This window comes from Ranitomeya imitator, chromosome 4 (genome assembly GCF_032444005.1).
Source record: "Ranitomeya imitator isolate aRanImi1 chromosome 4, aRanImi1.pri, whole genome shotgun sequence".
NCBI classification, from domain to species: Eukaryota; Metazoa; Chordata; class Amphibia; order Anura; family Dendrobatidae; genus Ranitomeya; species Ranitomeya imitator.
The window spans coordinates 34,359,284-34,383,560 of NC_091285.1; the positions used below are offsets into that span (position 1 = coordinate 34,359,284).

The 24,277-nt window shown below is 45.7% G+C and overlaps 2 protein-coding genes across 2 annotated transcripts in view; one reads left to right on the forward strand and one right to left on the reverse strand.

The window, feature by feature from the left end:
• Positions 1-797: 797 nt before the first annotated feature.
• MRPL22 (mitochondrial ribosomal protein L22) lies at positions 798-12,715 on the reverse strand. The gene is made up of 7 exons (XM_069763509.1): positions 12,598-12,715; positions 12,099-12,132; positions 10,241-10,373; positions 7,537-7,602; positions 5,277-5,354; positions 3,779-3,848; positions 798-1,101 (listed from the first exon to the last, which is right to left on the reverse strand). Exons 1-7 carry the CDS (start codon positions 12,617-12,619, stop codon positions 890-892), a joined length of 615 nt encoding a protein of 204 aa, XP_069619610.1. The 5' UTR covers positions 12,620-12,715; the 3' UTR covers positions 798-889.
• Positions 12,608-24,277, forward strand: part of GEMIN5 (gem nuclear organelle associated protein 5) — a 42,683-nt gene continuing 31,013 nt past the window's right edge. Inside the window, exons 1-5 of the mRNA XM_069763508.1 lie at positions 12,608-12,739; positions 20,402-20,557; positions 21,413-21,567; positions 22,704-22,885; positions 23,102-23,253. Coding sequence (XP_069619609.1) covers positions 20,413-20,557; positions 21,413-21,567; positions 22,704-22,885; positions 23,102-23,253 — 634 coding nt within the window. The 5' untranslated portion in view covers positions 12,608-12,739; positions 20,402-20,412. The remainder of the gene's footprint in view (positions 12,740-20,401; positions 20,558-21,412; positions 21,568-22,703; positions 22,886-23,101; positions 23,254-24,277) is intronic.

The following is a 24,277-nucleotide window of genomic DNA, read 5'->3' on the forward strand; positions in this document are numbered from 1 at the left end:
GCTGTGTACTGTGTAATGGCTGTGTCTGACCATGCAGCGCTGCCCCAGTTTATGGTCTGCACATACCACAGCTCCTGGCAAAGGGAGGAAGCAAAAGAGAATACACAGAATAAAACAGCATAAGAACGCGATCCAATGCGGTACTGTCTGTATACTCTTCTTTTGCTTCATCCCCTGCCCAGGAGCTGTGGAATAAGCAGACCATAAACTGGAGCAGCTCTGCATGGTCAGACACAGCCATTACACAGCACACAGCAGGGACACATTTATAAGATTATCTCAGCACAGGAACATTTTTTAAAAACACATCCAACTGTGAACCTTACTTTTATTCCAAGATCTGTTAATTAAGATGTATAATTGTTCACGGGACAGCCCCTTCAAATGAGCATACGCCGCCGGGAATAACAGTACCTGCGCAAGAATTTGATGGGAGAAGGCAGGTAACTCAGACAAAAATGACCTGTCAGTCAAGGAGCTTCTCATGGCAGGAGGCGAGGAAAGATGGAGAGTTATAAGTGCAGGATCAAAGCCCCCCGCACTTGCACATTATTTCCGTACATATTAGATAAAGGATAACTTTGGAGCATAACTTACTTAACTAAAGTGACAGATACAGTGACCCAACATAGAGTTGTTTGCTTTATGGTACCAAAACCTGCCGACAGGTTTGACGCCTCTCATCAGTGGTGAGCGCCTCCGTCTTGAGAGTTTATTTGCATATTTTTCCCAGAGAGCACTGTCGGTAAGATTCCCTACAAACACTAATGTATCAAACACAGTCGTTAATATCAAACTAACATGGAAAGAATATTTTATTTTTACCTATTTCTATATATGACCCCCCCACCCCTTAATCAGAGTCCGTGGTGCTCCGAGGAGCGGCCGCTCACAAGCTGTGGAGGATAGTGCGGTTTCGGAGCTTCTGCACGTAGTCCTCCGCCTGCTGGAAGCCGGTGATGGGTTGTTCTTTTGGAGGTGGTGGTCCCTCAACCAACTTGACGAAATAATGGCAGTGCACCTTATCCATGATACCAAATTTCCCCCGGCCGTGGATGCGAATCCGCTTCAGGTAGGTGCCTTTACCGGAAAAGGAGTCAGCTGAAAGGCGAATAAGACGGGCGTGTGGAAATAGCATCATATTTTATCTTCAGCCATCATATACATAATAACAGCCTTCCTTCTCTTCAGCTGCTCACCACAATAACTGACCCTGACAATGCCGCACTACTGTCAGCGCTCCGTCTATAGAACCGTACAACGTAACCAGATAACAGCTCATATGCTGCAGTGCCAGAGACCAGCGACCGGAAACAGCTGCTTGTAGGGAGCTTCCTGCCAGCATGTAGGGGATAGGTGAGGACCCCGCTACCGACAAGGGGGAACTCTGCTAAGACTACTAGGGGGCAGCAGGGAGCACAGCTGGGACTACCCAGGGAAGGGGGAACTCTGCTAAGACTACTAGAGGGCAGCAGGGAGTACAGCTGGGACTACCGGGGAAGGGGGAAATCTGCTAAGACTACTAGGGGGCAGCAGGGAGCACAGCTGGGACTACCCAGGGAAGGGGGAACTCTGCTAAGACTACTAGGGGGCAGCAGGGAGTACAGCTGGGACTACCCAGGGAAGGGGGAACTCTGCTAAGACTACTAGGGGGCAGCAGGGAGTACAGCTGGGACTACCGGGGAAGGGGGAAATCTGCTAAGACTACTAGGGGGCAGCAGGGAGTACAGCTGGGACTACCGGGGAAGCGGGAAATCTGCTAAGACTACTAGGGGGCAGCAGGGAGCACAGCTGGGACTACCCAGGGAAGGGGGAACTCTGCTAATACTAGGGGGCAGCAGGGAGTACAGCTGGGACTACCCAGGGAAGGGGGAACTCTGCTAAGACTACTAGGGGGCAGCAGGGAGTACAGCTGGGACTACCGGGGAAGGGGGAAATCTGCTAAGACTACTAGGGGGCAGCAGGGAGTACAGCTGGGACTACCGGGGAAGCGGGAAATCTGTTAAGACTACTAGGGGGCAGCAGGGAGTACAGCTGGGACTACAGGGGAAGGGGGAAATCTGCTAAGACTACTAGGGGGCAGCAGGGAGTGCAGCTTGGACTACCGGGGAAGGGGGAAATCTGTTAAGACTACTAGGGGGTAGCAGGAAGTATATCTGGGAATACTGGGAAAGAAGAAACTGCTAAGACTACTAGGGGGCTTCAGGGAGTACAGCTGGGACTACCAGGGAAGGGGGAAATCTGCTAAGACTACTAGGGGGCAACAGGGAGTACAGCTGGGACTACCAGGGAAGGGGGAAATCTGCTAAGACTACTAGGGGGCAACAGGGAGTACAGCTGGGACTACCGGGGAAGCGGGAAATCTGTTAAGACTACTAGGGGGCAGCAGGGAGTACAGCTGGGACTACCGGGGAAGGGGGAAATCTGCTAAGACTACTAGGGGGCAGCAGGGAGTGCAGCTTGGACTACCGGGGAAGGGGGAAATCTGTTAAGACTACTAGGGGGTAGCAGGAAGTATATCTGGGACTACTGGGAAAGAAGAAACTCTGCTAAGACTACTAGGGGGCTTCAGGGAGTACAGCTGGGACTACTGAGAAAGGGGAAACTCTGCTAAGACTACTAGGGGGCTTCAGGGAGTACAGCTGGGACTACTGAGAAAGGGGAAACTCTGCTAAGACTACTAGGGGCAGCAGGGAGTACAGCTGGGACTACTGAGAAAGGGGAAACTCTGCTAAGACTACTAGGGGGCTTCAGGGAGTACAGCTGGGACTACTGAGAAAGGGGAAACTCTGCTAAGACTACTAGGGGGCTTCAGGGAGTACAGCTGGGACTACTGAGAAAGGGGAAACTCTGCTAAGACTACTAGGGGGCAACAGGGAGTACAGCTGGGACTACCAGGGAAGGGGGAAATCTGCTAAGACTACTAGGGGGCAACAGGGAGTACAGCTGGGACTACCGGGGAAGCGGGAAATCTGTTAAGACTACTAGGGGGCAGCAGGGAGTACAGCTGGGACTACCGGGGAAGGGGGAAATCTGCTAAGACTACTAGGGGGCAGCAGGGAGTGCAGCTTGGACTACCGGGGAAGGGGGAAATCTGTTAAGACTACTAGGGGGTAGCAGGAAGTATATCTGGGACTACTGGGAAAGAAGAAACTCTGCTAAGACTACTAGGGGGCTTCAGGGAGTACAGCTGGGACTACTGAGAAAGGGGAAACTCTGCTAAGACTACTAGGGGGCTTCAGGGAGTACAGCTGGGACTACTGAGAAAGGGGAAACTCTGCTAAGACTACTAGGGGCAGCAGGGAGTACAGCTGAGAATACTGGGGAAGAGCTTGTACTACAAGAAAAGGGAGGGAGAGTCTTAAAACTACAGGGGGTCAGTGGGGAGTTCTACTTTGACTGCTGGAGATGTCACGGGGGAACTTATTTTTAAGCTTATATTCACCTTTCTGTCAAAATCAGTGGTCTGGAGATCACTTCTGGAGCGGTGGGGCTGCCGCGCTGATCCGGGGACAGGAATGCTGGGGTAAGTCCTGCCTGAGATAAAGTCCTGACCGCTAGTCATCCTACCCTGGCCAATCAGTGGCCTCAGGACTCAAGGTGATTGGCGGTCACGATGTCATCACCTCCGGTCCAGCACAAACAATGGCTCCAGAGCTGATCCCGGAGCAAAGCTTTTTTTTTTTTTTTTTTTTTTCCTTGATCTTTGACTGGCTGAACTCCTTTTGATATTTTTTACGGTTATACATTAAATCTTTATGGATCACTCCGTTCTTACCAACGTGTAGGTTAGATTTGTATTCCACATGGTGGTTTCTTACTGCCATTTCCTGAGCTTCTAACAAGACCTAAACCAGAAAATGTGCAAAAAAAAACAAAACAAAACAAAAAAAAAATAAAAAAAATGAATAATTATGGAATACAAAAACCACAAATTAATGTGGCATCTTACAACTTATAGCCTTTAGAGCCATCTCCTTCATTAGAAACAATCTGTAGCTATTCACACCGTACATCATTCCCATCACATAAGCTGCAGCGCCCCCTTGTGGCAGACGGTAACTCTGGTAGATGGCTCCCATCGCGAGAGACGGGCACCTTACATAGGGGCATCCATATATTCTCTCTATTCATTAGAGTGCCGTGAATGGCTGCAGAAAGTATCCAGAGGGAGAGGAGGGGGATGATGCTGCAGTTAGGTAGTCTCAGTGGGTAAGAGGGGAGCTGATCCTTCATCTGCACACACGATTAAAACAAATCAGGCAACAATTACAAGACCATATCGGACTGGGGTTTAAAGGGATTCTGTCGGCTGGATTTCACTCCTCAAACAATTTATATGAGCGTGTAGCTCTTTCAAAGACAAGTCCAGCAATACCTTTACATGGCCGGTCCGTTCCTCAGTTACTGAGAAATCAGCATTTTAATTGATATGCACAAAAAACTGAAGAGCTATGGCAGATCTGAAGCCACCGTCACTCCAGCTCTACTCCCCACCAAGCGCCGCCTCCTGCTGCCTGACTGATGACTCATTTGCATTAAGTCAAACAGCATAGAGGCTATCAGTGAAGCAGCTGGATGTAAAATAGAGCTGGAGTGACAGAGGCTTCAGATCTACCATAGCTCTTCAGCCTCATTTCCATATCAAATGAAGCGCTGATTACTGAGTAACGGAGTAACTGACCGGCCATTTAAAGCTATTGCTGGACTTGTCTTTGTAAGAGCTACATCCCCATATAAAAAGTTTGGTGTGGGGGGGGGACGGGGGTGAAATCCTGTTGACAGGTTCCCTTTAAAAGACATTGTCCACATCGATTTATTATTATTTTTTTTAATAAAAAAGGGGTGTGGGGGGAATAAGAATGTCATAAAAAAAATATATATATATATTGATACTCACTTCACCGAACACATCACTCATTTCATTGCTGTCGAGTTTCCCCGCTAGTCTCTACTTCCTTTTTCCCCTCTACACACAGGAAATGATGGTTCAGCCAATCACCAACTTGGTGTAACCACCTAGGACAGCGATTGGCTGAACAGTTATTTCCGGTGTGTTGCGAGAAATCGGGGAAAAAAAAGTAGAGACCAGCAGGGGACCTGGTAATTGGCGGCAAAGGATCGGTGAGGTGGGCATTACATTTTTTTCATGGCAATCTGACCCCCTTTTTCATTGTACCAGTGTGCAACTCCTTTTTCCTAATTAAACAAGGTGAGGTCAATGAAGGCAAATATATATATTTTTTATTCCTACTACAGATTAGCCTCTTTTTTACCTCTTTAATGATTTTTGCTCCTTTCTTGTCGTTGAACTCCATCTGAGCGATCGCCCGGTCTATAGACATCCCCTTGATCTGGAGATACGAAGAAAGGGTTAATGCTCCATGTGACTGATCCGTTATTACGCTGTCACTAATCAGGCCCCCGGAGGGCTCTGACGCTCGCTGGATAAAAGCCAATTCTATGAAAATCCGACATCATTTACATATCTCCGTCCGCCATCTAGATGAATTAATAACTTGGTTCAATTTCGCTTTGATGACCGAGAAACTCATTTGACAAAAATCTGCGGTTCCGGTGGAAGCTCTAGATTTAGGAAACGAGGAGCCGGCAGGGATTCAGTTTATGAAATGACATTTAAAGACAAAGCCGCCATCCCTGTAAGGAGAAGACCCAGTAATGTGGCTATGAAGCCCAAAGGGGAGGAAAGCCTCGGCAATGACCCGCTTTCCCTGAGGATAAAATTACGTTTACAAGCAGGCACCACTAGGTGCAGCTCACTGCATACACACTCCTCAACACTGAAATTGGATAACGAGCATGAAATCCCCGGACTTACATCCTTGGATGCTATCAATGAGGTTATTAATGGTTGTCTGCGGAACGTTCTGCCACAGTGAACGCACTAAGTAATCAAAATCCGCTGCTGGAAGCTCCTTTTGTGATTTCCGATCAATGGTTTCCCAGATGTCCTCGATGGGAGACAAGTCTGGAGACGCTGCAGGCCATGGTAGCATGGGCAGGCCAAGGTAGCACGGGCAGGCCAAGGTAGCACGGGCAGGCCACGGTAGCCTGGGCAGGCCACGGTAGCATGGGCAGGCCACGGTAGCATGTGTAGGCCATGCTGGCTGCTCATAGTAGAACATGCAGCCTGGCGGTGTTGTGTCGAAAAACAGCTCCTGGGACACTTTGGAGAAATGGCCGAACCACTGGTTCCACGACTGACCCATTCTGGAAGGTAAGTGAAATTTGACGTCACATACAAAGAATGAGGCGTCAAAGAGCATTTACACAAACCATCTGAAGGTGTCTGCAGGACACCGGGCTACGGGCCAGACATCGAGCCACAGGTGTTTCATTGACGTCGCGTCACCACATGGTGCAGAGCAAGAAGGCAATGGAGTCTGGAGTGGAGATCTGCCCTCTTCTGCGATGCACTTTTGTCTTGACTTTTGACACAATTATAGCCGGGCACTAGTCTGGAGACCATATGGAGAACGCCATGAAACGGCCTTCATGAGGGAAGATCTCACCGGTCCTACTCCTGGTGGGATGGCATAATGTGCGGTAGCCGGACCCCTCTAGTCTTCATTCCAGGTGCACTAACAGCTCGATGTTGCATTGATTTGGTCGTGGAACCAGAGGTGCTGCCATTCTCCAAAGGAGATGTTTTCCCAACACAACATCGCCGGCCTGCATGTTGCTCCTGCTACTGTGAGCAGCCTACGTGGCCTAAACATACTACCATGGCCTGTAGCGTCTCGGGACTCGTCTGCCGTTAATCACATCTGGCATGTTATTAGTTGGCAATCACAAAAGGAGCTGCCAGCAGTGGATCTTGATGAATTGCCTAAGTACGTTCAGCATGGAACACACGTTCTTCACCATGGTCACTACCTGCAACCAGTATACAGGTCACATGTGAAGAAGCAGGAAATATGGAGCTCTGCATCAAACAATAAAGGTATATTATAAAGTAAGGCAATTGTACATTTTTTTTATCTAACTTGGTGCCCTTTTTTTTTTTTGTTTAAGTTGGGCCCATAAGCCCTAATCTACACTTTTCTGGCATAAAAAGGAAGCACATGATTGCATATCCAACTTTTTCACCTAGCTTTTGTGACTTTTATTCAATTTTGCCACTTTTCTGGCAAGCGGGAGGGGGACGACCAATAGATTTACTAGAAACTGGAGTCAATTATGGTGGAAATCTACTCCAGCTCGTACCTGGCGAGTTTGTGGTGCGTACGTTGACCAAAGAGGTGCCAAATATATTAAAGGGGTTGTTCGGCTTAAGGCTTCAAGTCTGCCATCACATAGAGTGACTGCAGACTCGTGAATGCTCACATCACGTGCGCTGTGTGCTGTGAAGACTCTCCGGTGCCGGGCACGTGACTGCAAGTATGTGATTTGTATAGATGTGGTCACGTGCTGACTAGACGTGTGTTTTGAGCTAGGCCGGACATGTCTAGTCGGAATGTGGCTGCACTGTACAGCAGATAGGGCTGGTACCTGTAGATCAAGCATAGTACATACCAGTTTGGCCAAGTACCACATCTTGTCCATGCTGTACTTTATCTGTCTACGACAATGGTGAATTTCCTATGGAAATAAATGGGGGGAAAAAAGCGATATAACTGCCAAATACAATCAAAGATCAAATCAGGAAACTCCACATTTGTGGGAGCAAAACCCATTTGTGTGTATGGCAGCTTACAAAGCCAAAATGTCAAATGAGAGCTGAAATGCACATATCTAAATGGACCATCGCTCAGGATCGGTGTAAGATAAGTAATGCAAACTATCTACGAAATTGATCAACTTTTCATGCAGATTTTTGGTCATTAACATGGGTGGATATCAGCCCCTTAACGAGAATTGAGCCACCAAAGGCAAGACCATGGGACCTTGCTTACTGGGCCAACGAAAATCACTGGAAACAGAACATTAATACAACGTTTCGGTTCCCGTACAGCATCAGATTGCAAACTCGGCTTCAGGAAAATGGCCGCCGCGATCTCCATCTGCGCACGCGCGGCATCCCGTGGCCATTTTCCTGAAGCCCCGGGCAGCAGAGTACTCCATATGCGCACGCGCGGCCTCAGGAAGATGGTGGCCCCCACCGATCACCAGGGAAATAGCGCCGATCGCGTTTTTTTCTTCGCAGGCGCAGTGGATTCAGAAGTTGGGCATGCGCAAACCACTACGCCACCAACGGAAATATATGCAAGATCTGGGGGAAGAAACAGCGATGTCACCACGCCCATCTGACCAGACCAGTCTGATTGACAGGCGAAAACGGCGACTTTGGTAACGTATTTCGGCAGCATAGGTGGGGAATCAGGGTACACAAAATACACTATTGTAATGCACAGCTCAGGCCCTATTTAACAGTATTTTTTATCTCATACTGAAAAAACGGGTGACAGGTTCCCTTTAAAGATCCAATCACCCGATTAACAAGAGCTTTCCTCGCCTGTAGGGTGATCGCTGGCATGTTTAACCAGTCCATGACCAGGCCATTTACCTCCCCCACCCACCTGACCAGGCACATTTTCGAGTTTTATCCTACATGCGCTTCTAACGGAGCTATAATTTTTTTTTCTGTGGGAGGAGGGATAGAAATGGTGATTTTTAATGCTCATTTTTTTCTATTTTATTGTAACTATTTTTCATTTATTTTACATACTGTGTCCCCCCCATAAGGTCTTAAAAGACCTTGGAGGGGGGGATATTTTAGCATATCAAAACATTCTTTTAATGGCAGAATTCCCTTATAACCAGGGCTGGTGTGCTACCTCAAGTTATAGGGGAATTTCAGCTTCCTGGCTATATATCAGAGCTGCTGGTTACCTAGGACCCAGCAGCTCCTGCTCCCTCTCTACACCCAGGGATCAAATGACTGCTGGGTCCAGAGAAGGAAGCACTGTCAGTGCTTCCTAATCTGTATACACAAGCACTCCCTCAGACATTGTGAAGGCAAATTCGGTATTAAACCGCATTTATCTTTTGGATGGGGAGTCTGGCGGCGTCTGACAGCCGGCTCCACACCACCATAGCTACATGACATCGTGGAAGCTGCAAATACACCCCTCAGATTTGCATGCAGTGTATGACATCCGGGTCCCTTGCCCCCTCCCGGCGTATGAAATCCAGGCCCCTAACCATGCTCTGTGCCTTTACTAACATGTGGCAGGATGGCCGGTAGTGCAGAGCTCACAGATACCAGTGCGGTCCTGCAATAGGAGCCATGGGGGTAACAAGTCCGGTTATGATATTTCTTCCCTCCTATATCTCCCCCATCACCTGTGAGTGATATTATTGAAAAGCAGAAAAAACACAGAGTCCAGACCTCCTCTGGTATTAACATCAACACTACGCCCCCGCCTGGAGCTCCATGGTCAAACAGCTGCATGCAGCCTTACATCACCAAGCACAATGCTGATCGTCGTATGGAGTGGTGTAAAGCCGCCATCACCACTGGGCTCTGGAGGAAGCATGCTCTGTGCTGTGACTGATCACACTTCTATCTAGTGTCACATGGACAAGTCTGGATTTGGTCAATGTCAGGAGACTGTTACCCGCCTGACTGCATTGTGCCCATTGTAGTTTGGTGGAGGAGGGATAATAATAGGGGGTTGTGTTTCAGGGGTCGGTCTCAGCTTCTCTGTTCTAGTGAAGGGAAATCTTAATACTTCAGCACAAGACATTGTGAACAATTGTAGCTCTCACTACATGACTGTTCCCCATGACTGTGCTCTGTACACAAGATCCATAATGACCTGTTTGGGCGAGTTGGTGGGATTAACGTGACCCATAGAGCCTGGACCTCAACCCCATCAAACACCTTTAGGATGACAAGAATAGAGATGGTGACACCGGCCTCTCCTCAACATTTACCATAACAATGTGCAGAGCGCTAGTTGAACATTTGTTAAAATGCTGCAGCATAGGAGCAGCCAAAAGCTCCAGAACGTACGCAGGGGTGGCATTTTAACTGAAAGAGTCTCTGGATGCAAAATCCCCCAAAGGGGACAGCGTGCAAGGGCAGAGTCCCCCCCAAAGGGGACAGCGTGCAAGGGCAGAGTCCCCCCCAAAGGGGACAGCGTGCAAGGGCAGAGTCCCCCCCAAAGGGGACAGCGTGCAAGGGCAGAGTCCCTTGTCCTGATTTATTCTAATTTTAACCCTAATGCGACAGATGCTACAATAATCACTACTAACAGGAATATGACAGACTCACTGCAGGTCGCCGAGGTTCACCAGGAAGTTGAGGAGGGTAGACCACCCTGTTCTTCATCTCCCAGTTGCGTCTCTCCAGGGCAGCGCTGGTGTGGACACCGCTCTGAGATAGGACACTGCTGGTGGCCGACAGACTGAAATACAATTATTATACGAGATCAGCGAAGTCCAGGAACCTAAGAATCTAAGAAAACTTTAAGGTGACTGAAAAAAAAAATGAAAGGAAAAAAAAAAGAAAAGTTGGTCACTAAGGGGTTAAAACATTATGGATTGTTTTTCCCCAAAAAATATAAACTTTTTTTTATGCAGAATGTTATATTTGTACATTGCAATACTTCTGACAGAAACCTTCCATTTCCATCTGATAAATTAGTTGTTGCATTTGCTCCCAAATGCAGAACCTAGAGCCAGAACACCGAGACTGCTGTGTACACGCCACACAGGAGACACCGAGACTGCTGTGTACACGCCACACAGGAGACACCGAGACTGCTGTGTACACGCCACACAGGAGACACCGAGACTGCTGTGTACACGTCACACAGGAGACACCGAGACTGCTGTGTACACGTCACACAGGAGACACCGAGACTGCTGTGTACACGTCACACAGGAGACACCGAGACTGCTGTGTACACGTCACACAGGAGACACCGAGACTGCTGTGTACACGTCACACAGGAGACACCGAGACTGCTGTGTACACGTCACACAGGAGACACCGAGACTGCTGTGTACACGTCACACAGGAGACACCGAGACTGCTGTGTACACGTCACACAGGAGACACCGAGACTGCTGTGTACACGTCACACAGGAGACACCGAGACTGCTGTGTACACGTCACACAGGAGACACCGAGACTGCTGTGTACACGTCACACAGGAGACACCGAGACTGCTGTGTACACGTCACACAGGAGACACCGAGACTGCTGTGTACACGTCACACAGGAGACACCGAGACTGCTGTGTACACGTCACACAGGAGACACCGAGACTGCTGTGTACACGTCACACAGGAGACACCGAGACTGCTGTGTACACGTCACACAGGAGACACCGAGACTGCTGTGTACACGTCACACAGGAGACACCGAGACTGCTGTGTACACGTCACACAGGAGACACCGAGACTGCTGTGTACACGTCACACAGGAGACACCGAGACTGCTGTGTACACGTCACACAGGAGACACCGAGACTGCTGTGTACACGTCACACAGGAGACACCGAGACTGCTGTGTACACGTCACGTAGGAGACACCGAGACTGCTGTGTACACGTCACGTAGGAGACACCGAGACTGTTGTGTACACGTCACGTAGGAGACACCGAGACTGCTGTGTACACGTCACGTAGGAGACACCGAGACTGCTGTGTACACGTCACGTAGGAGACACCGAGACTGCTGTGTACACGTCACGTAGGAGACACCGAGACTGCTGTGTACACGTCACGTAGGAGACACAGACTGCTGTGTACACGTCACGTAGGAGACACAGACTGCTGTGTATACGTCACGTAGGAGACACAGACTGCTGTGTATACATCACGTAGGAGACACAGACTGCTGTGTATACGTCACGTAGGAGACACAGACTGCTGTGTATACGTCACGTAGGAGACGCTGAGACAGTGGTATATACATCATATAGGGGAAACAGAGACTGCTATATATAAATCAAATATGAGAAGCAGACTGAAACGGAAAGTGAAAAAACCCTTTAAGGTTGAATTCATCCACCCCTACCTGTAGGAATCTGGGAGACTTGCTAAGTGGCAAAAAACAAACAAACAACAAAACTACAGAAGCCAATCCCCCCCCCCCCCCCCCGCATCTGTATTTGTTATACTCACCCCCGCTGGATTCGGGAAAGCGACCCCCATAGAGCTGTAAGAAAAACATTAATATCATTAATATCAGTGTATGTATGAGGGATCCGTGCGCACAAGTAGCAGCCATGAGGGCAGGAGCCGCCTTATACCCGGGGATCCTCTCCCACCACATGCACCTACTTCAGCTTGATGGTTCCCAAGTGATAATGTGTGACAGACGCTGATCCCCCCCCAGTAACACAGAACATGGCTGATAACAGGGGCGCCCTCTCTGGGGCAGGGAGCCGCCATCTTGGTACACCTGCAGAAGCTGCTGATTCCTGGAGGTCCCGCCACCTGGTGTACTCTGTGCCCCCCAGCCTGTAGTGCGCACTGACACCTGCAGACCCCCGGGCCGCTCCGCTTTCCCACCACATCAGCAGCACTTGTCCCCATTATTACACGTCCTGGCCGGGACCTGACACCACAAACCACTCACCGCCTGCCCCGGCAGTGACACCGCGTCCTCCCCGATACTCACCCGCAGACATGGACGCCGCCATCTTGGACAGTGTCTCACTTTACGACAAGCTCGCTGTCAGCGCTCACATGGGAGCCGGTTCTTTACGACAGCAACGCCGTGAAGTGCTGCATCGTGCTGAGGAAAGACAGCGCCGAAGACGGTAATGGGGGAGATAACCTGCCCCGTACACTACATGCCCACCCTGTGTGCCACACAGGAGTGCCCTATGTATAGCATGTGCACCCTGTATATAGTATGTACTCTCCGTATATAGCCTGTGCACCCTGTATATAGTATGTACTCTCTGTATATAGCATGTGCACCCTGTATATAGCATGCACTCTCTGTATATAGCATGTACTCTCTGTATATACTATGTGCACTCTGTATATAGCATGTACTCTCTGTATATACTATGTGCTCTCTGTATATAGCATGTACTCTCTGTATATACTATGTGCTCTCTGTATATAGCATGTACTCTCTGTATATAGCATGTACTCTCTGTATATACTATGTGCACCCTGTATATAGCATGTACTCTCTGTATATACTATGTGCACCCTGTATATAGCATGTAAACTCCGTATATAGCCTGTGCACTCTGTATATAGCATGTACTCTCTGTATATAGCATGTACTCTCTGTATATACTATGTGCACCCTGTATATAGTATGTACTCTCTGTATATACTATGTGCACCCTGTATATAGCATGCACTCTCTGTATATAGCATGTACTCTCTGTATATACTATGTGCACTCTGTATATAGCATGTACTCTCTGTATATACTATGTGCTCTCTGTATATAGCATGTACTCTCTGTATATAGCATGTACTCTCTGTATATACTATGTGCACCCTGTATATAGCATGCACTCTCTGTATATAGCATGTACTCTCTGTATATACTATGTGCACACTGTATATAGCATGTACTCTCTGTATATACTATGTGCTCTCTGTATATAGCATGTACTCTCTGTATATAGCATGTACTCTCTGTATATAGCATGTACTCTCTGTATATACTATGTGCACCCTGTATATAGCATGTACTCTCTGTATATACTATGTGCACCCTGTATATAGCATGTAAACTCCGTATATAGCCTGTGCACTCTGTATATAGTATGTACTCTCTGTATATAGCATGTACTCTCTGTATATACTATGTGCACCCTGTATATAGTATGTACTCTCTGTATATACTATGTGCACCCTGTATATAGTATGTACACTCTGTATATAGCCTGTGCACCCTGTATATAGTATGTACTCTCTGTATATACTATGTGCACCCTGTATATAGCATGTACTCTCTGTATATACTATGTGCACCCTGTATATAGTATGTACTCTCTGTATATACTATGTGCACCCTGTATATAGTATGTACTCTCTGTATATACTATGTGCACCCTGTGTATAGTATGTACTCTCTGTATATAGCCTGTGCACCCTGTATATAGCTTGTACTCTCTGTATATAGCCTGTGCACCCTGTGTATAGCATGTACTCTCTGTATATAGTATGTGCACCCTGTATATAGTATGTGCACCCTGTATATAGTATGTACTCTCTGTATATACTATGTGCACCCTGTATATAGTATGTACTCTCTGTATATACTATGTGCACCCTGTATATAGTATGTACTCTCTGTATATAGCATGTAAACTCCGTATATAGCCTGTGCACCATGTATATACTATGTGCACCCTGTATATAGTATGTACTCTCTGTATATACTATGTGCACCCTGTATATAGTATGTACTCTCTGTATATACTATGTGCACCCTGTATATAGTATGTACTCTCTGTATATAGCATATTCACTCTGTATATAGCATGTACTCTCTGTATATAGCATGTGTACCCTGTATATAGCATGTACTCTCTGTATATAGCATGTACTCTCTGGATATAGCATGTTCACTCTGTATATACTCTGTATATAGTATGTACACATTGTATATACAGTCATGGCCAAAAGTATTGACACCCCTGCAATTCTGTCAGATAATACTCATTTTCTTCCTGAAAATGATTGCAATCACAAATTATTTGGTATTATTATCTTCATTTAATTTGTCTTAAATGAAAAAACACAAAAGAGAATGAAGCAAAAAGCAAAACATTGATCATTTCACACAAAACTCCAAAAATGGGCCAGACAAAAGTATTGGCACCCTCAGCCTAATACTTGGTTGCACAACCTTTAGCCAAAATAACTGCGACCAACCGCTTCCGGTAACCATCAATGAGTTTCTTGCTCTGCTGGAATTTTAGACCATTCTTCTTTGGCAAACTGCTCCAGGTCCCTGATATTTGAAGGGTGCCTTCTCCAAACTGCCATTTTTAGATCTCTCCACAGGTGTTCTATGGGATTCAGGTCTGGACTCATTGCTGGCCACCTTAGAAGTCTCCAGTGCTTTCTCTCAAACCATTTTCTAGTGCTTTTTGAAGTGTGTTTTGGGTCATTGTCCTGCTGGAAGACCCATGACCTCTGAGGGAGACCCAGCTTTCTCACACTGGGCCCTACATTATGGTGCAAACTTTGTTGGTAGTCTTCAGACTTCATAATGCCATGCACACGGTCAAGCAGTCCAGTGCCAGAGGCAGCAAAGCAACCCCAAAACATCAGGGAACCTCCACCATATTTGACTGTAGGGATTGTGTTCTTTTCTTTGAATGCCTCTTTTTTTCTCCTGTAAGCTCTATGTTGATGCCTTTGCCAAAAAAGCTCTACTTTTGTCTCATCTGACCAGAGAACATTCTTCCAAAACGTTTTAGGCCTTTTCAGGTAAGTTTTGGCAAACTCCAGCCTGGCTTTTTTATGTCTCGGGGTAAGAAGTGGGGTCTTCCTGGGTCTCCTACCATACAGTCCCTTTTCATTCAGACGCCGACGGATAGTACGGGTTGACACTCTTGTACCCTCAGACTGCAGGGCAGCTTGAACTTGTTTGGATGTTAGTCGAGGTTCTTTATCCAACATCCGCACAATCTTGCGTTGAAATCTCTTGTAAATTTTTCTTTTCCATCCACATCTAGGGAGGTTAGCCACAGTGCCATGGGCTTTACACTTCTTGATGACACTGCGCACGGCAGACACAGGAACATTCAGGTCTTTGGAGATGGACTTGTAGCCTTGAGATTGCTGATGCTTCCTCACAATTTGGTTTCTCAGGTCCTCAGACAGTTATTTGGTCTTCTTTCTTTTCTCCATGCTCAATGTGGTACACACAAGGACACAGGACAGAGGTTGAGTCAACTTTAATCCATGTCAACTGGCTGCAAGTGTGATTTAGTTTTTGGCAACACCTGTTAGGTGCCACAGGTAAGTTACAGGTGCTGTTAATTACACTAATTAGAGAAGCATCACATGATTTTTCGAACAGTGCCAATACTTTTGTCCTCCCCCTTTTTTATGTTTGGTGTGGAATTATATCCAATTTGGCTTTAGGACAATTCTTTTTGTGTTTTTTCATTTAAGACAAATTAAATGAAGATAATAATAGCAAAGAATTTGTGTTTGCAATCATTTTCAGGAAGAAACTGAGTATTATCTGACAGAATTGCAGGGGTGTTAATACTTTTGGCCATGACTGTAGTATGTACTCTCTGTATATAGTATGTACTCTCTGTATATAGTATGTACTCTCTGTGTATAGTATGTACTCTCTGTATATAGCATGTACACCCTTTATATAGCATGTTCACTGTATATAGTATGTACTCTCTGTATATAGCATGTGTACTCTGTATATAGCCTGTGCACTTGTATATAGTATGTATTTATTATTATACACTTTTTATAGCGCCATTTATTCCATGGCGCTTTAAACGTGAAAGGGGGCAATTATAGACAAATACAGTAAACATGAGTGAAACAAGGCACTAACAGGTACCTAAGGAGAGAGGACCCTGCCCGCGAGGGCTCAGTCTGCAGGGGATGGGTGAGGATACGCTAGGAGAGGGTAGAGTTGGTTGTACAGCAGTTCAGTAGGTTGAGGATCACTGCAGGTTGTAGGCTTGTCGGAAGCGGTGGGTCTTCAGGTTCTTTTTGAAGGTTTTGATAGTAGGCGAGAGTCTGATGTGTTGTGGTAGAGAGTTCCAGAGTATGGGGGAAGCACGGGAGAAGACTTGTATGCGGTTGTGGGAAGAGGAGATAAGAGGGGAGTAGAAAAGGAAATCTTGTGAGGATCAGAGGTTGCGTGTAGGAAAGTATCGGGAGACGAGGTCATAGATATATGGAGGAGACAGATTGTGGATGGGTTTGTATGTCATGGTAAGGGTTTTGAACTGGAGGCTCTGGACAATAGGAAGCCAGTGAAGGGATTGACAGAGAGGAGAGGCCGGGGAATAATGGGGGGACAGGTGGATTAGTCGGGCAGCAGAGTGTGTGTACTCTCTGTATATAGTATGTGCCCCTATAGTATGTGTATATACAGGGTGGGCCATTTATACACCTAAATAAAATGGGAATGGTTGGTGATATCAACTTCCTGTTTGTGTTAGTATATGGGAGGGGAAAAACTTTTCAAGATGGGTGGTGACCATGGCGGCCATTTCGAAGTCAGCCATTTTGGATCCAACTTCATTTTTTTCAATGGGATGAGGGTCATGTGACACATCAAACTTATTGAGAATTTCACGAGAAAAACAATGATGTGCTTGGATTTAACGTAACTTTATTCTTTCATGAGTTATTTACAAGTTTATGACCACTTATAAAATGTGTTCAAAGTGCTGCCCATTGTGTTGGATTGTCAATGCAACCCTCTTCTCCCACTCTTGACACACTGATAGCAACACCGCAGAAGAAATGCTAGCACAGGCTTCCAGTATCCGTTGTTTCAGATGCTGCACATCTCCTATCTTCACAGCATAGACGATTGCCTTCAGATGACCCCAAAGATAAAAGTCTAATGGGGTCAGATTGGGAGACCTTGGTGGTCATTCAACTGGGAGACCTTGGTGGTCATTCAACTGGAAGAAAATGTCCAGCTTCACCGAATCCGTGAAAAAAAGTTTTCTTTATTCGCAAACTTAAACATGGAGGATACAAACTTCAGCACAAACCATATGGGTAAGAATCTATACGCGTTTCTGGAGACTAAGCTCCCTTAATCATGACATACGTATACTTTTTTCACGGATTCGGTGAAGCTGGACATTTTCTTCTTTTGGATTCTACACGCCTGGACACAGCGGGTCCGTGCTCCTGAAATTTGACTTATGCATCACGGGTGAGCTGGTTTATATTCCGTCATTCAACTGGCCCACGACAACCAATCCACCTTCCAGGAAACCTTATGTAGGAATGCTCGGACCTGACACCCATAATGTAGTGGTGCACCATCTTGCTGGAAAAACTCAGGGAACGTGTCATCTTCAGTGCATAAAGAGGGTAACACCTCATCATTTAGCAATTTCATATATCCAGTGGCACTGAGGTATCTTTGTACCCCATATACCACACCATACCATCAATTTTTGTGTTCGAACAGTCTTGGAGGGAGCTATCCACTGTGGGTTAGTGTCAGATCAATAGCGGTGGCTTTGTTTGTTAAATTCACCATTCACAAAAAAGTTTGCCTCATCACTGAACATAATGTTTTTCCACCCTGTACTATGTACTCTCTGTATATAGTATGTACTCTCTGTATATAGTATGTGCCCCTATATACAGTGTCTATGTGCTGTATAGACATCACATAGGAGATACTGAAGCGGCTTTATATACATCACATGGGAGACATTGAGATTGCTTTTTATGCATCACATAAGAGACATTGAGAATGCTGTATATACATCATAAAGGAGACAACGAGACTTCTGTATACACATCACATATGAGACACTGACTACTGTATATACATTACATAGGAGACACTGAGACTGCTGTATATACATTACATAGGAGACACAGACTGCTGTATATTCAGTACATCACATAGGAGACACTGAGACTGCTGTATATACATTACATAGGAGACACTGAGACTGCTGTAAGTACATCACATAGGAGACACTGAGACTATTGGGCATCCCTGGTAAAAAAAAAAATTACTGTTATTGTGAACAGTTAAGCAAGTTGAAGATGAAATTATCTCTGAAACGCCTAAAGTTAAATATGACACGTTTCCTTTGTATTTTAGGCACAAAATAAATAAATATATTTATGTTTTACATTTTGAAAATTACAAAAATGAAAATGGGCAGATGCAAAAGTCTGGACACTCTGGTAGCACCCTTTTGGAAAGTAACACAGCTTGTAAACGCTTTTATAGCCAAAACAAACAGGCAATTGCTGGGATAACACCTTACACGATCGTGCTTGCTCATTACTAGTAGCCAGAGAAGAGACTTTCAATTCTTGATTGAGGGATTTTCATCGACTTTTTCTTTGAAAATTCTTCCAGTTCTGTGAGATTCCTGGGTCGTCTTGCATGCTTGGCCATTTTGAGGTCTTGCCACAGACTTTCAATGATTTTAAGATCACGAGACTATGAGGGCCATTGTAAATCCTTCAGCTTGCCCCTTTTGAGGGCGTCCATTGTGGATTTTGACGTGTGTTTAGGATCATTATCAATTTGTAGAAACCATCCTCTATTCAACTTCAACTTTTTTACAACTGTATATACACTACCGTTCCAAAGTTTAGGGTCACCCAGACAATTTTGTGTTTTCCACAATAACTCATACTTTTATTAATCAAATGAGTTGCCAAATTAATTGAAAATCTAGTCCAGACATTGACAAGGTTTGAAAAAACTGATTTTTATTTGAAATAATAATTTTCTCCTTCAATCTTTGCTCCCTTTGCAGCAGTTCCAGCATTGCAGACCTTTGGCATTCTAGCAGTTAATTTGCTGAGGTAATCTGGAGAAATTTCACCCCATGCTTCGAGAAGCCCCTCCACAAGATGGTTTGGCTGATGGACACTTTTTGCACCATACGGTCAAGCTGCTCCCACAACAGCTCAATGGGGCTGAGATCTGGTGACTGCGCTGGCCGCTCCATTACAGATAGGGAAGAAGCCGGCAGCTGGTATTCTAAATAGTTCTTGCATAATTCGGAGGTGTGCTTTGGGTCATATTCCTATTGTAGGATGAAATTGGCTCCAATCAAGCGCTGTCCACAGGGTATGGCATGGTGCCGCAAAATGGAGTGATAGCCTTCCTTATTCAAATTCCCTTTCACCTTGTACAAATCTCCCACTTTACCTGCAACAAAGCAACCTCAGATCAACACATTACCTCCACCATGCTTGACAGATGGCGTCCGACACTCGTCCAGCATCTTGTCAGTAGTTCTGAGTCTCACAAATCTTGTGTGTGATCCAAACACCTCAAACTTGGATCCGTCTGTCCATAACACTTTTTTCCAATCTTCCTCTGTCCAATGTCTGTGTTCTTTTGCTCATATTAATGTTTTCCTTTTATTAGCCAGTCTCAGATATGGCTTTTTCTTTGCCACTCTGCCCTGAAGGCCAGCATCCCGGAGTCGCCTCTTCACTGTAGACGTTGACACTGGCGTTTTGCCTGTACAATTTAATGAAGCTGCCAGTTGAGGACCTGTGATGTGTCGATTTCTCAAACTTTTTTTTGTACTGTAAATCGGTCACTGGCAGTCACACATCCTTTTTCTGAATGTTATGAAAATGTAGGTTTGCAAAAAGAAAAAAAGTATTAAAAGGTTTACAATATGACCAATGCTTTTGGGACCATGTCACTGAGTGTGTCCGTCTCTGATGGCACAAAATGTTGGCTCTTATGTCAATTCTTTAATATTCATGTTCCGACTCCTTAGGTGACACGAGGATGGGGGATCCGGACCGGATACTCAGCGCATCCCCCAACTGGTACTGCAGCCGTTCCAGTGACGCAGCCGGGGGACTTTTTGGCTTCGCTGCTCGGAATTCGGTCTACCTGCTGCGCATCAGCCCCCAGGAGCCGGGATTTTATGGTAACTTTCTGTACAGCACTGTGGAGCTAGAATACCGTATATACTCGAGTATAAGCCAAGACCCCTAATTTTGCCACAAAAAACTTGACTCAAGTATAAGCCTAGGGTGGAAAATGCAGCAGCTACCTGTAAATGTCAAAAATAAAAATAGATACCAATAAAAGTAAAATGAATTGAGACATCAGTAGGTTAAGTGTTTTTGAATATCCATATTGAATCAGGAGCCCCATATAATGCTCCGTACAGTTCATGATGGGCCCCATAAGATGCTCCATACAAAATACGCCCCATATAATGCTGCACAAAGGTTAATAATGGCCCCATAAGATGCTCCATAGAAACATTTGCCCCATACAATGCTGCATAAAGGTTGATGGCCCCATAGATTATGCTGTTGCTGTGATTAAAATAAAAAAAAAATCACATACTCACCTCTCGTAAGCCTTTGCAGGAGTTTTTTTTTTTTTGTTAATTATTCTAATTTACTGAGATAATGACTTTTGAGTTTTCATTGGCTGTTAGCTATAATCCTCAACATTAACAGAAATTAACACGTGAAATAGATCACTCTGTTTGTAATGACTCTATATAATATGAGTTTCACTTTTTGTATTGAAGAACTGAAATAAATTAACTTTTTGATAATATTCTAATTTTGTCAGACCAGGCATTATTATATGGCAGACTTGAATGACCGTGTGATGGAGTCATCTGCACCTTTTAATTTTTCTACGTGTTTTTAGCTATAGGTGAACTACAAATCGTGCCTCCTATTGCAGAAGGGTCCCCATTTTAGTAGGGGTGGGGGTGTTTCTAAGTAATGCATACATTTTAAGGTTTTGTATTCTTTTCCAGGGGAGTTGGTCGGACATACGGAGAGGGTGTCCGGCTTTGCCTTCTCCCAATACTCTGGTCAGTCTCACCTCTGTGCCAGCAGCTCTGATGACGGATCCGTGAAAGTATGGGACACCCAGACGAAGAGTTTAGTCACAGAACACAAGCTCCACCGGGTAAGAACCGACCGTTTGTCCGTATAAGTAAGTGCCCCCTTTATATTCCACCTGGAACAGCTTTTATGACCTCCCATTCTACATCCATAGACATTTTGGAGGTGTCCGTGGGAATTTTTGCCCATTCATCCAGAAGAACATCCCTGATGTTGGGGTGGGCCGGGCTCACAATCTCCGTTCTCGGTCATCCTAAAGATGTTGGATGGGGCTGAGGTTGCAAAGCAATTATTGACCGATTTTATATTCTTCCACCAACCATGTCTTTATGGACCTTGTGCACATGAGGCACAGTCATGGGGGACAGAAAAAGGGTCTTCCCAAAACTGTTCCCTCATTGTGAAAGATCATATTGTCCACAATATCATGTGCTGAAATATTAAGATTTCCCTCCACTGAAATTAAAGTGCCGATCACCGAAAAAAGCCAATAGTGTTATTCCTTCTCCACCAAACTTTTCAGCGGACACAATGTAATCAGGCAGATAACATTCCCCGGGCAGTCACCAAAACGAGACTCGTCCATCAGGGCAAAGTGCCTCGTCCGTGGGGGGGCAAGGGGCTGGATGTTATACACCAGGGTAGGGAGGGTGGATATCATACACTGGAGGCAAGGGGCTGGATGTTACACACCGGGGGCAGATGGACCGTGTGGCGAGGCCACATATTATACAAAGGGGGCTATGGGGCTGGATGTTATACACCGTGGTGGCGAGGCCACATATTATACAAAGGGGGCTATGGGGCCAGATGTCATACACTGGGGTGGAGAGGACAGATATTATACAACTGGGGCTATGGGGCCGGATGTTATATACTAGGGTGTGGGTAGATATTATAGACCGGGGGCTATAGGACCGGATGTTATAGATATATTTTGGGTGCTGCACCACTTGGTTTACCATCTCAGCATGTAAAGCGGTCATCTATAGACTCCATTTGCATAAAGACTGGCAAATCCACTTATTAAGGTAGGGCCGGAACCCCTTCCGATGTGTATGGAGGTCTCCCATTTCAAAGGCCCGATCCTTTTTGTTTTCAGGATAGATGAGCCATCATTAGTGGACCTGCATATATATATATATATATAATCCCAGGACTCTGGGATAGGTGTAACACTTTAGTGTGTGTTTCTTACAGAACACGATCTCTGCTCTCCACTGGTCTCCCCTGGTGAAGGACCTGCTGGTAACCGGAGACGAGAAGGGCATCGTGGTTTGCTTTTGGTGTAACCGTAATGATGGGCAGCAGTTTTTCCCAGAACCGAGGACTATTTTCTGCTTGTCCTGTGCACCGCACCAAGAAGATCTTCTGGCAATAGGGTAAGTAGCTCATAAAAATCTCGAAGGCTTGGGCTACGCAGTAACGTTGGCCTACTCTTCCTAGCTCAAAGAGGTGGATCCGTCCCAACTAGGATCCTCTTAAGATGCCCATATGCCAAACTGGGGTGGTTGACATGAGTATCACATGCTGGTGATGCCCCTATCAGTTACTCTACTGACTCACATAATTATCATACAATTGCCCACCTTCCCAAGGTACAAGGACGGTATGATTGTCATCATAGACCTCAGCCGTAGAGGAGACGTCACGCATCGGTTGCGGGGACACGATGATGAGATTCATTGCCTGGCATGGTGCCCACATCCAGGGGAGGAAGACCTGTATCAGAAGCAGGAGGAAACGCAAGGTATGTAAATGACCTCGCATGCAAAAGCCCAGTCCAGGTATTCATAGCACTTCTACTGTACGCAGGGTGCTATGTAAGCGCAGTGCAGCAGGATTTAAAGGGGATTTTTTTATTGATTCAGTCTCCTTTTTCATTAATTTTATTTATGTCATTAGAAGAGAAATAATGCACGTGTTGTGTGTTTTTTGCTTTGATTGTTCCATTTTTATGCTGTAGTTAATTAATTTGTGTTTATTAAGTTTTGTCTGGGGGCGGCCATTTTGGAGACACACATTTCTTCCTTTTATAGTCTGTAGATACAGTACAAGGTGTATGTGCTTTATGGTAGCCGCAGTCCATGAGAACTATAGGTTTTTTTTTATCCTTATGATATTGATTACCTATTCAAATGCCCATAAACCCCCTTTTAATTTTGATAGAAATGTAATTATTACATTATTTCGGAATTGATGGATTTCAGCCTCCCCCCCCCAAAGAATGTTAAGCTGGATGAACACGTTAAGTTCATGTCGGCTGAATGTAATGGTTTCAACAAGACTGGTCAAAAATCTGATGTGCGGGGGCATCACAGGTTTTAGACCCCCAAATGGCAGATCGAGGGAAAGAAGGATCAGTGATGTTGGATCTCAGCCTTCATCTGCTGGTCAGTTTGTCTTATCTAGGCTTCACTTGTCTTTCATTAGAAAAAAAAAAAAGTGTCCACACTTTATCAATAACAGCGCCACTCTGGCAATTAGGCTGGGCCTGGTATTGCAGCTTAAATTCTTGGTGGTGCTTGATGGCCCCTTTATTCAGCAGAATCTGGGGGTCAGACCTCCACAGATAAAATTATCCTCCCATTTTTGTCAAAAGTCTGTATCCAGCTTAAGAGACCCCTGTTGTTTCTTCTCTACCCCCCTCCCCACACTTTTTTGACCCTTCCAGCACTCCGTCAGCCGTACGGTACAATCTAAGACATTGTGCTCCATGAATGTCAATATTAGGCAGAACGAGGGATCAGTGAATGTTTTTCCTGCACGGCCGT